Here is a 13,484-nt window from a genome sequence, read left to right as displayed (position 1 = left end):
GGTCATCTGGCAGGCTTCATTTCCACCTCTACAGGCTTTGCTTAAAATGCCAAATACCAAATTCCTCTCCAACTCCATCACAAACGCCTACAACTTTTTCAAAACCTAAGCAGGTAGTGTTTTTGTTGGCTTCTAGGAAATGATCTTAGTAAAATAAGACTTGGACTCAAGAGTTCCTCAGTGTTACTTATAGAACAAAAAACTGGACACATCCAAAATATCCTATAACATGAAAATGAAATATACAACTACAAAATTTGTAATAGCAATCATGAAAGAAATAAATGAAGTGGACAAGGTCTATTACAAAGTAGTATATAAAGTATAATCTTGTAATTCCAATTTGAAAAACATACATTCACATATACTGGTTGAGAATGTAGGCCAAGTTAAAGTCTGTGCCTCAGTTTCTTCCACTAGGAGGATAAGTGTCTTTTGCAGAGTTACTAAGAATAAATGAGTTATTGGAACAATACTTGATACGTGGTAAACACACAATAATCGTTAATTATTACATACCACTAAATAATGGGATTTACAGGTGGTTTTGTTTGCTGCTTTATACTTTTTATGTATTCTACATTTTCTTTGGTTAACATGTTTTATTACCAGGAAATAATTGTTATTTTAATGCTCACTTCCAATTTATTATAGAAGCTGCACTCTAGCAAAACTAAGGGACTTAATACAAAATAAACCATAATACTAACTTTTAATAAACTTTATTGTAAAGAAAAAAAACACATTATTTTATAATGATTTTTCTCATACACAAGAACATGGGTGGCAACCAATGACTTTATAAAAATATTCTCTTTAAGACGCTACTAAGACAATATGTACATTTACATCTTCTAAAGATTTAATGGGGAGAGGATCACCTGAAAAAAAACTTTCCCCAGGACATCCATAGTGTCTTGGCTCAAATGACCCATAAAAAAGTCCACATCATATCAACTTTCTGCCAATCTAGAGAAGATTTGTTTTCTTTGATCTGTTGTCATGTGTTCACAAGCTTCTAAAACATTTGCCAAAATTAAGGTCTGCTGAATGGTTTTTGCCTTAACCCATATTCTTCCATTCATTCCAAATACTATCTCCAGCGGGTAGAGTTTTCCCACTTCCTGTAGAATTTCACAGTTTGGAGCTAGCAGCCTGGTGAGGAAGAGGAAAGAAAATGAAATTTANTTTGTGTGCACAGCTGCACAGATGTAGTGTTTCCATCCGCAGCTGGACCTGTGAGCCGCCTGGATCCCTTCCCAGCTTCTCCCACTGATCCTTCTTGGATCAATGTTAGATATATATACTTTTTTTATTTTCCAGAAAATCATCTATTTCACATAATTTTCAAATTTGTTGGTATTAATTTTCATATCCTTTTCTAATTATTTCACATTTCTGTGTAATTTTAAATTTATCTTTCTGAATCCAAATATTGATTTGAGTCTACTACCCTTTTTTCATAATTAGATTTGCCAAAGGTTTGTCTGTTTAATTGGTCTTTTCAGAGAACTAACAAATCTATCTTTTTGGTTTCTAGTTCATTAAATTTCTGCTTTTATCATTCTTTCCTTTTGCTTTCTTTGGATTTCAAAATTATAAAACAGATTTGATCTCAATGGCCTTCACTTTTTCCACTAGCTCTTGAAGATGTTGATCTCAACAAAGTTTATATACTTGGTGGACTTGTGGATGAAAGCATTCAGAAAGTAAGTGCACATTTTAGGAAAGTGTATTTTGGAAAGTGGTGCTTAACTTTTTAGAAGCACCTCCCCTGTTAAAATCTTACTCAAAAGGCCTAAAAACTCAACGGGAATAGGAAGAAGGTGGCTAGGTTATCCCTCATTCTTGGCCCTCCCTCTCTCATCAGCAGTGTCAGCAGTCCTGACCTGACAGAATCCAGTCAGGAACTGGAATGGTGTTTGGGAATTACATCAGTAGCCGTTGTTGAACTCCTTTCTCTTGCCCTCTCTTCATTTTTGTAAGGATAACTCTGATCTTGACCAAGGAAGCATTGACTCAGCATTCTTACCAGCTATTTGTTCGTTGCGAGAGAGTAGTTTGCTCCTTCTTAGTCCATCTTCCCTGCTGACATATCTTACAATCTCAGCGTCCATAGTACTGTCCCGATTTCTTTTGTAGAATTAGAATTTTATTGGAATAATTGGGAGTTTTTCAGTATTCTATCATATAACTATTTGTTGATAATTTTATTGGTTTATGTTTACTAATTAACATTGAATAGATAATAAAAGTGAAGTAATAATTAAAATGCATAAAAAAGGAATACAGTGAGAAATAAGTCTCCCTCCCATCCTTGACCCACTGTGTCCCCCACTTGAGGCAACCACTGTTTTCTTGTGTATCCCTCTTGATATGTTCTATGATCACACAAGTATCTGTTTGTGGGTATATCTCATATATATGTTTTTCATATGTGTGACTGTATTTTACATATATTTTCATATATGTATGAGATACACATATTTAACACAGATGATATTTAACCGAATTGCATTTATTAAAAAGGTCAGTGTTCCATGACTCCATAGTGATAATCTAAAAAAAATGGGGGGTGGAGAGGGTTGTTCTTAAGAATGCCAGCTAATAAATGAGAAATGCATAATAGAATTGAAAAATCAGCATTTTGTCACTCCCTGGATAATCCTTGACTCAGTGAATTGATTGAACAAAAGGTTGTTGGGGAACTGACTCTCCACGTGGTCTCGAAAATATCGCCCCACAGATTACAAAGGCAAAAATGTACCATTGCAGTGAAGTGATCTGGAGGTCACCATCTTAACCCAATGATCAAACTTAGAATCACCAGTAGTGACATTAGGTGTCTTCTGATGTGATGGAATCTCACCTATGAAGTATTCTTACAAGACAATGTTTAAATTGAATCAAACGGAAAAAGGTCTAGGATGTGAGGCATTCTGCAAGACAACTGGAACAGACTTTCAAAAAAGTCAGTGTAATGAAAATTAAAATAGTCGGGATGTGGGGACGGTTGTTTTAGATTAAATGATTAAAGACATAACAGCTAAATGCTGTCTCCCACAGTGGAGTGACAGCCCCTTTTTTGAAGCAGAAAAGTCTAGAGGGTCATTGAATAGCATATGATCTATAGATGTGCAGTTGTTGACACATTATCCTCTTTTATTTCTCAACCAATGTTTATAGTGAAAAACAGCTGGCACAAAGATTTGTCAGATGTCTAGAACTTTTGGGTTGTTTCTGGAGAGTTTGGCTTCTTTACAGAAATATGCTAAGAACATTTCTTCAAGAGGAGTTGTTTTATGTTTACATGTTCAGAGAACACAAACCAGACTGTAAGCTCCTCCAGGGCAGCATCCGAGTCTCCTGCTAACTTTGAATTCAAAGTGATTGTAAAGTGACTTTAAAAAAAACCATCTCACATATGCAAAGAGTGTTATCCTTCAAAGAAGTCCTCTGAGTAGTTGTACCTTTATCTCATCTGAATCACATCCCTTAAAACATTTTTGGGAGTTCTCTCTTGGAATTGTGTTTTGTGTGAGCCTGAGAAAGAGGTAGTCCAGATGTCAGAACAAAGAAGGTGCTAGGCCTGTTTCACGCTACTCCAGTTGGTTAGACCATACTCATGGTGGCCAGTCAAATATGGGACTGTAAATGAAAGGACATCGATAAGCTAGAACAAGTTCAGAAGAGGTGGACCTGAATGATGAAGGGACTCAAAACTAAGTCATAGTCAAGGAACTGCGACTATGAGTCTGGAGACGAGAGGATTCAGAGTGGCATGATCACTACCTTCAAATATCTGAATTGGCTATCTTGTAGAGGGGCCATTTGACTTGCTTGGTGTGGCCCTGGGGGAATAGAAGTAGGACAAATGAGAGGAAGTCTCAGATAAAACAGCAAATTTGGCTCAATATCAAGGATTTCTTACTTTAGGTACTGTCAATCCCCAGGATACATGAACTCCCTGTCACAAGGGTTGTCCATTTAAAGCCAGAGAACACTTGGGAGAGGGGTCATAGAGGATAGACAAACATGCATGATGTGTGGTAGAAGTGGAATTCTTAATTATTGAGGCCCCCGAGTATGTTAGTTACCCCAGTAATCTAAACCTTTCTCTTTAAACCTGAAATTGCAAAAAGGTAGATGATCTTCCCAGAGCTTCTTCCAAGGTAGCAAATATAATTTAAACTCATGACCCAGGGACACCTTTAAACGGACATCAGTTACTGTACTCTGACCCTAAATGCCTCAGATTGTTGGACTTGAGCTCTTGTCACCCGTTTACAGTTTTGAGAGCCCTTCCTTTTACTGGGCTGTGTGCTTGCACCCTTAATGTTGACTAGCTGCTAGTGGTGTACCTGACCTGAATCTAATGTGCTCCCTCCTCTCTAATTCGCTGCTACCAATTGGCTCTGAGCTGAAAACTCCAGCTATCCAGAACAGGGTTTTACTGAGTTAGGGCTGGGCTTGTTCCTCCAACTGCTTTTTTTGGATGCAAATTGTGTCTGTAGATATGCCTCCTCTTACTTATTTCCTTCTTGGTTGTACATAGTAGTGAGTGGAAGCTAGTGGTTAAATGACTCCCAAGTGAGGTGTTGCCGCACAATCCATTTCTTACTTGGGACAGATACTCTTCATGATCTGCAAGACTTAATTATCTGCTGTTTCTTCCAGTCTACCATAGGCTACTTGTTTTTAATACACTTATCATTAATTATGATTACAGATGGAAATTGGAGTGGTAGTAAATGGGGNAAGGAAGGATTTCTAAGTAAAAGTAAACTAGCCTAGGCAAGAAAATGAACACAAATTTCAAATCTTAAAATCTTTGCATTTTACTGTAAGTAAATTATACCTCAAAAAGAAATTTAAAGGTCAAAGTAACTGACAGAAAAATAAAAAATAAAAGGGGTTAATTTAAGTGATTTAAATTCTATGTTTGATAGGAAGTCAGTAAAATTCAAAGTTGATGAATCAAGAAGTAACGGTGACAGTTAAAAAGAGTCACAGGGAGGTAAAGTGCAGCATAGGAAATATAGTCAGTAATATTGTAATAATTATATATGGTGTCAAATGGGTACTAGACTCATCAGAGTGATCATTTCCTAAGTTATGTAAATGTCTAATCACTATGTTGTACACCTGAAACGAATATAACATTGTATGTCAACTGTAATTGGAAAATTTTTAAAAATAATTAAAAAAAAAAAGTAGTAATGGTATAAACCAGAAGAACTAAAAACACCTTGTTAAGGGTTGCCACTAGATGTGGAAGGGGTCAGAGTGAGGATCATTACTTTTCATTATAAAAACATGTGTTTTTACCATATGCATGAATCGTATTATATAGATTTGCTTTTTCAAAGATGTACTTTTCCTAAAATGGTGCTAGCACACTAGACTCAGGAGCATCCATGAGCAATAGTCAGACCATTCTTTGTCTGTGATACTTAACTGTAGACTGGAGCATTTTATACTCATATCTTTCTCGGGATTTTGAACACCACTTTGAAATTGTGCCATTCATTAAGTGTGTTACAACAGTGGTGCTCTATGTTTTTCTACCTTGGCACTTCTGAGGGAAGGCCTGGGGACTGGCTTTCTGCTGCAGTGATGCTTAGCTGAGTTGGGGGCAGGAATATGTAGTTTGGAAAAACAAATTCTGATATATCACCAGCAGCCTGGAAGAATTCTTGGTTGGTTTCGAGACACTCTTTACCACGTTTTTTGGCTAGCTCTTCATCGTCCAAGGATGTTTCTAGTACAGGACTTTACATATAATAGGTGCTCAATAAATATTTGCTAATAGAATGGTTTCAAAAAATAAACTGAAATGTAAGGGAGGTGGCTTTTGCGTCTATGTCCCATCTTCAACTTATGCATGCATTTCAATAAACACCATAAATGACTTGGTTTCATGTGTCACAGTTATGTAATGTCTCACATAATTGTACCCTTTTCTATCTATGAAAAGGACAGAGGACTAAGCACATGGACTGGAAATTGGAAGGGAGCGCTCAGGAATCAGAGTCACACGTGTTGCAGGAGCAAGAAGTCATCCTTGAGGATACAGGTGAAGATGGCGTCTCTGAAAGCTTCCGGCTTCTGCAGATTGATGTGGAATGTGAGCATCAGGAGGGAGAGACCCTGCCCACAGGCAGTGCGGCGTGGTGCTCGGTGAGTGCAGCAGTGTCTATGGGCTGTGAGATGATGAAAGGCACCCGAGACCCCTGTTCTAAGGGTAGAAACTGGTAGCAAAAAAGCTGGGAATGAGTTTGGTGTATTCCAAGGGTTGAATATCCTGCTAACTGGTATAAGGCTTCAGTTCCATTTGAGTCATAGGGAAAGTAAATAAAGTTCAATAGGAATTTTTTATATACCTTAGAAGGGCCAGGAAATCTAAACTTTGCTTTAGGCTGGCATGTCACATCTCTTTCCTGGGGCTCTGCTTTCTCTAAACACAATCTAGTCTATTTTTGTTTATAAGATTAATACCCTTTTTTCTTTCCTAATGTTAAATCTAATTTTAAAAAAGTAAGTAACTGTTTCTAATATTCATTTTCCCTTTGGTGCTTATGAAGTTCTCAAACAATTTTGTTTTCTGGATAACCAAAGAAAAATGTCCAAAGAAAACAGAGACACTGGGAAAAAATAGTTGCAGCAAAGAAGAGCAAAAGAAAGCAAGAAAAAGAAAGAAGAAAAGCCAATCGTGAAGAAAATTCAGGTAACAATAAATCAGATTGCTGGTATAAGTATATTTATTTCTTAGCAAACTAGTATCTACATGTTCCTAGGAGAGTAGGAATATTGTTTTTAAGTGAAAACAGACATCTGGGAGGTAAAAACTATTGTCCTATTTTCTCAGGAATCAAAGTATCAAAGAAAACAAAATTGAAGTCCGCCTTTCAAATATAAGCTATCTAGTGTATATATGTGTTTATGAACTCAGAAGTAGTAGGAATTATACCAACAACAGCAACAGCTGACATTTATTCAGTGCTATGTGCTAGATTCAGTACTCAGAATCTTACATGGATTACCCTAAGGGGTAAGCCCTTTTATTATCCCCGTTTTGTAGGTGAAGAGACTGAGGCTCAGAGAAATTAAATAACCTGGTTAAGATGATACTGGTAATAAATGAACAAACTGAACTTAGATTTAGACCCAGCCGTGTGCTCCAGAGCCAACACTCCTCACCGCTCTGCTGGACCTAAACTGCCTGATGAATGAATACCTTGCAAGAGTTTCAAGTTTTTCTTCATATGCAAATAGCACTCATCTGGCTGGGGAGATTTGTTTCTTACTGAATGTTATTCCTGTTTTCCCACTTCTGTTCTTTTCTGATATTTCTACTCTAGGCATCTGCCCCCAGCATAGCAAACGTTTTCTGAGATCCTTAACCAAGGAGAAACTTTTGGAAGCCAAACACTCAGGACCAAGACTCTGTATTGATCTGAGTATGACCCACCACATGTCTAAGAAGGTAGAACATCCACTAAGTTCTGACTTCCTACTCACATGAGAGAGGTCCAGAAGGGAGCAGCTTTCATGAAGAGCATGACCAGCTGCAGCTTCTGTGATTCTGTAGTAAATCAGCAAAAGTGTTTCGTTTCCTACATGTGGCTAAGTTCCAAGATGGCTATGTAAAGAATCAGGGAGAGAATAGACATCCCCTTGTTTAGTTGGGAAATTTTTACTCTATTTCTGTTTTGAGATCAACCCTTTGCCTCTGTGTTCATGGTGTTCCCAGTCTAGATGGAGCCTTTCAGGGTCAATTTCCCAGAGATGAAATCTTTGGCTTTCTGCTAGGGAGAGAAATATTTGCCTCGTTGCTTGTTGTGGGGAGATTCCCTGGTGGGAGGTCTTCCTGCAATGTATGTATTTTAGTGGTCTCCCATTCTCCCTATTGGTGAAGGAAGGATTTCTANCGGTCAGCCAAACCACGAAGGCCAAACCTTTCCCTACATGCCCCGAGGGGCGGGGCAGAGGGCGGAGCGCGCGGGAAGGCAGCTTGGTGTCTGCATCGCGTGCCACCATGTCTGCCCTTCGCGGCCTGGGCGTCTTGCGGCCCCTGGTAAGTGAAAACACACCGCCGGGGCTGGGGTTGGTGTCCAGGTTTCTGGGGATGCGAGGACCCCCCGTGTGCGGTTGTGTGGGAAGCCAAGACCACGAGCGAGGGCGCGGAGACCCGCAGGCTGGTCCCGGGGTCATGTGGGGTCACGGTTATGAAGTTTGTGTTTCCGAACTGTGCGTGCTGCCTTTTCTGGGTGTCAAAGTGGCCACAGCGATTGAGGATCACAGTCGCAGGCGCACTTCCGGAGTGGAGGCCACGTCCTGCCCTTAGCCCAAGCGTGGGGTCTTCCTGGTGGATCTGCCCTGTTTGGAGGCTTGCCGGCTGGGAGCCAGTGCAACAGTGTACTCCCTCTGAAGTAACTCCTCCTCATTTCTGAGTATTTTCTTCGGGAAACTACCAGATTACCATTCGAAAAAGGTTGGACCGAAACACGGCCTTCAGGAATCTCTCCTCAGAACTTCCTCTTTAGTAATTTTTCCTACTTTAGAAGTTGGAAAAATGGCATCTCACGGTTGCTTTTCTTTGTTGATTAGGGAGGCTGGGCGGTTTTTTTCCTTTCAGTCTGCCACACTAGTTGAGCCTTTGCTGGATCATGGTTGCTGCCCTGAGGGAGTTCACTGTCTCCAAAGGAAAATACCAAGTGTGACAGTGGCAGTAGCTGCCTGATTAGTATTAGCCCTGAAATTACAGAGGATAAAATAGTTACCTCTGTGTGGGAGGAAGATAGGTGTCCCGAAAGAGGTACTATTTGAGTGAACCTTTAACATTTTTCAGTTCATTGGTTTCTAAAAATTACAAATCAACTACATGCTTAAATTAATAGCAAAAGAGTCCATGGAAGTGATGTTAATATCTGTATTCAAGTAAAGGGTTTAAATATAAATGCTCAGAATTATCACTGCACAAATGAACATCTACTTGCTACAGATGTTTTTAATTACAAAGAATTCTGTCTGGGAAGAATTAAAGAGAGCTTTAAAGAGTGTAAGAGTAGCTATAAGGACCATCTATTACCCCTAGTACTGAGATAGAGCGCCCAAGAAGAGCCCCTCCCCCTTGGCAGGACTGACTGAGACCTTGTTGGAGAGGGCATTGCTGTGGCTCATTAAGTGGCAAGAAGTCCCTGGGAATCTGTGCCAGTGGAACTTGCTAGAAATCCACCCTCCAGAACTTGCTAGCACTTCGAGGGTGCTGGGGAAAGCTATTCCTGGGGAGGTGTCTCCTGAAAGCCTGTTACAGAACTGCCCCATAGGGTGGTAGGGAAAACTGCTGGCTGCTGGGTTCTTCTGGCTACCAATCAGAATGGGAGCAAACACTGGAGAAGCTGCTTTGCAGCTTCTGTAGAAGTATACCAGAGAGCACACTGGAGCCAGGAAGCAAAACCCATTCTTCTTGCAATGCCTCTGCTGGGCCTTCTACCTATAAAGCTTATCTTCATGATAGATAGCACAGGAACAATATTTTAAAGGCCCAGATCCATTTTCTCAGAGCAGGCAGTGAAGGGTGAGTTTAGAGCTGAGTGGCAGTATGTTGATAACTGGCCCAAGGTCTCATGAGGTGATAAGATCAACAAACTCGTCAGTAACAGCAATAAGGTAGAGTCTGCCCAGATCTGGATGGCTTCACTGCCTAATTCTACCAAAGATTTAAAGAATTAATGCCCATTCTTCATAAACTCTTCCAAAAAAAAAATAGAAGAGGGAACATATTCCAACTCATTCTGTGAAGCCAGAATTACCGATATCAACCCAAAGATATCACAGGAAAAGAAAACTACAGATCAAGATCAATTATGAATCAAGGCACAGAAATCCTCAACACAATACTAGCAAACTGAATTCAGCAATGTATAAAAAGGATTATACACCATGACCAAGTGGGATTTATCCCAGGATTGCAAGATCTTTTAACATCTGAAATCAATTACTGTAATACACCATATCAATAGAACAAAGAACAAAACCACATTATCATCTCAATACATGCAGGAAACAGCATTTGAAAAGTCCAACACCCTGTCATGATTAAAAAGAATCAATAAACTAGGATTAGAAAGGAACTTAACCTAATAAAGGACATCTACAAAAAACCCACAGCTAACATCATACTTCATGGCAAAAGACTGAAAGCTTTTTCCCAAAGATAGGAACAAGACAAGGAGTCAGCTCCCTCAACTCCATTCAACATTGTACTTGAGATTCTATCTCAGGCAATTTGGCAAGAAAAAGAAATAAAAAGTATCCAGATTGCAATGGAGGAAGTAAAATTCTCTATATGTAGGTGATATAATCTGGTATATAGAAAACCCTGAGGAATTCATTAAAAAAAAATGTTAGAACTAACAAAATGATTTCAGCATGTTTGCCAGATTTAAGAACAATATGCAAAAATCAGTTGCATTTCTGTACACTTGAAATGAACAACCAAAAAGTGAAATTAAGATAAGCATTCCATTTACATTATCATCAAAGAGAATAAAACATTTGAGAATAAATTTAACAAGAAATGCCCAACTTAAACTCTAGAAACTATAAAACATTGTTAAAAGAAATTAAAGATCTAAATAATTGGAAAGGTACCTCATGTTCATGGATCAGAAAATTTAATAATATTGTTAAGATAATACTCCCTAAATTGATATACAGATTCAATGCAATCCCTATCGAAATCCCTACTGTCTTCATTGCAGAAATTGACAAACTGATCCTAAAATTCATATGGAAATTCAAGGGACTCAGAAATACACACACACACACACACACACACACACACACACACACACACACCACCCCGCCCCCCAAGTTGGAGGACGTACACTTCTGATTTCAAATCTTACTGCAAGTCTTACAGTAATCAAAGCAGTGCAGTACTGGCATAAAGATAGACGTAGATAAATTGAAAATATAGAAGTAAACCCTCACATTTGTGGTCACCTGATTTTTAACAAGGGTGCCAAGGCAATTCAATGGGGAAAGAAAAGTCTTTCAACAAATGGTATTGGGACAATTGGATATCCACATGCAAAAGAATGAAGTTGGACACCACCACCCCCAAACTATATACAAAAATTAACTCCAAGTGGATCAAAGACACTTCTTCAAAGAAAATATGTGAATGGCCAATAAGCACATGAAAAGATGCTCAATGTCATTAGTCCAGGAAATGCAAAAGTACAACCACAGTGAGATACCACTGCACCCCCACTAGTATGGCTATAATCAAAAGATAATAACAAGTGTTGGTGAGGATTTGGAGAAATCAGAACCCTCGTATTGTTGCTGATAGGAGTGTAAAATGATGCAGTCATTTTGGAAAACAATTTGACAGTTCCTCAAAAAGTTAAACACAGAGTTACCGTATAACATGGCAATCCACTCCTAGGATATACCCAAGAGAATTGAAAGCCTGTGTCTACACAAAAAAACACATGACTGTTCATAGCAGAATTATTCATAATAGCTCAGAAGTGAAAACAACATAAATGTCCATCAGCTGATAAATGCGTAAACAGTTCCATACAACGGAATGTTATTCAAGCCTAAAAAGGAACAAAGTATTGATGTGTGCTACCACATGGATGAACCTATAAAACAGTATTCTAAGTGGAAGAAACCAGATACAAAAGGCCACATATTGTATGATTCTGTTTATATCAAATGTCCAAAGTAGACTATAGAGACAACAAGTTGATTTGTGATTGCCAGAGGGGAGAATGGAAGTTATTGTTTAATGGTTAGAGTTTCAGTTTGGGGAGATAAAAAAAAAAAACATTTTGGAGATGGATGGTGGTGATGGTTCCACAACACTATGAGTATACTTAATGCCACTGAATTGGACACCTAACATGGTGAAGTTTATGTTGTGTTTATTTTACCACAATAAAAAGAAATACTTCCACAGAAAAAGGGGAAGGATAGATGAATCAAGTACGGCAAAATTCTAATAATTATTGAATCTGGATGATAGGCACATGGTTGGCTTTTTAATTCTATTCTAATTTTTTTGAAATTTTTCATAATTAAAAAAAAAAGTAGTGTGGAGATAGGCAAAATACCGGGGGTGCCAAAAATAGTATGTAAGCGGACACTTTGGTCAACGTTGCTTTGTTGACCGAGCAGTAGCTCGCCATAATCAGAAGTGTCTGGATGCTGATGGAAACCACTTTGAGCACCCCTTGTAATTGCAGAAGTCAAAGATGACTTATTCATCTTTTGTTATTGATATATATTGAGTATTACAATTTTAAGTTTTCCTTTCTTAAAATGTATATACATTTTTTGGCACCCTGTGTAGATAGATATCTTCTCTATGATAGTTCAGCCTGATGGAGCAAATAATTGTTATGAAAAATTATTGCAGAACAAACAAAAAAATAAAAACAGCTTTGACCATGCCTTTCTTCTGTGTGAAAACTGTTCAGGGGCATCATATCACCTACAGGAAAAAAAGCCAAGACTCTCTGTGACCCTGGTCTTTGCTCACCTTGTCACCCTCACACTGCTCCTCCCTGACTTTCATTTCTTCTAAGTAATACCAAATCACTTGTAAATTTCCCACATAATGTGCCCTGATCTGTGCTATTCTTCATGTCATGTATGCCCTCTGCTTAAAATTCCNAAAAAAATCAAACTCCCTGTGTCACCAACTTCACCAAAAATGTATAAAGTTCTTCCCCTACATTGTCAGAGCACCTTAATTCTAGGCTTTAGAATCATAGCTTCTAAAAGTGCTAAAAGAACACTTTAAACATAATTTCCTGACCATGTCAGTCTGGAATTAAAATAACTACTTGGAGAGAAGCATTAACTTTTGCAAACCACAAGGGTGCTGCTTGGTTAATAGTATGCTTCTCTAATGTCCTGAACTATTTCTCCAAATCTGCAGAATAAGTAGCAAAGAGAGACATGCAAGATAGCTCTGAATTTCAGGATCTAGAAGTAAAGCCCTTTAATAATAGGACACAGCTTTGGGTAAGTAAAGGTCTAAACACCTAACAAAGTCTAACTACTAAATCTACCAGGACAACTTCCATGACTATCTACATAAGCTGAGGATCACATCAGCCTAGCTGCACTGGCTCCCATTATTAGAGAAATTTGGTGATTTTGTACAATTGTAAAATGCATGTATACAAGTGACTTAGAAGGGGGAAAGCCAGTTTTTACATTTGGGCTAAGTATATCAGCTATAAGGAACAGCAGACCTTCCGGGAGAGAAGACTCCATGTCAACACAACCTACACTGCCAAGTACACCTGAATTCGATGTATTTATTGTATATTACGAGGTTGGGACTAAATGCATGAGTTTACAACTGTGCTAAAATGAATAATGATTTTTTAACTGAGGAGATTCAGACATAAAGAAGAATCCAAATCACAAAGAACCGTCAGCTTTTCAAGAAGGTA

The 13,484-nt window shown here is 38.5% G+C and overlaps 2 protein-coding genes across 6 annotated transcripts in view; one reads left to right on the top strand and one right to left on the bottom strand.

Annotated features, from left to right (window-relative positions):
* Nucleotides 1-7,914, top strand: part of TRMT10B (tRNA methyltransferase 10B) — an 18,371-nt gene extending 10,457 nt beyond the window's left edge. For all 4 annotated transcript variants that reach the window (XM_019649519.1, XM_019649520.1, XM_019649522.1 and 1 more), the window contains 3 exons: nt 5,978-6,180; nt 6,619-6,727; nt 7,362-7,914. In XM_019649519.1, the coding sequence (XP_019505064.1) occupies nt 5,995-6,180; nt 6,619-6,727; nt 7,362-7,525 (459 nt within the window). In that variant the 5' untranslated portion in view covers nt 5,978-5,994 and the 3' untranslated portion in view covers nt 7,526-7,914. The remainder of the gene's footprint in view (nt 1-5,977; nt 6,181-6,618; nt 6,728-7,361) is intronic.
* Nucleotides 1-13,484, bottom strand: part of EXOSC3 (exosome component 3) — a 39,705-nt gene that overhangs the window by 7,922 nt on the left and 18,299 nt on the right. The window lies entirely within an intron of this gene.

Source organism: Hipposideros armiger, unplaced genomic scaffold, assembly GCF_001890085.2.
Source record: "Hipposideros armiger isolate ML-2016 unplaced genomic scaffold, ASM189008v1 scaffold_133, whole genome shotgun sequence".
NCBI lineage: Eukaryota > Metazoa > Chordata > Mammalia > Chiroptera > Hipposideridae > Hipposideros > Hipposideros armiger.
Note: the sequence above shows the minus strand (reverse complement) of the source record. Positions and strands in the feature narration are given on the sequence as shown.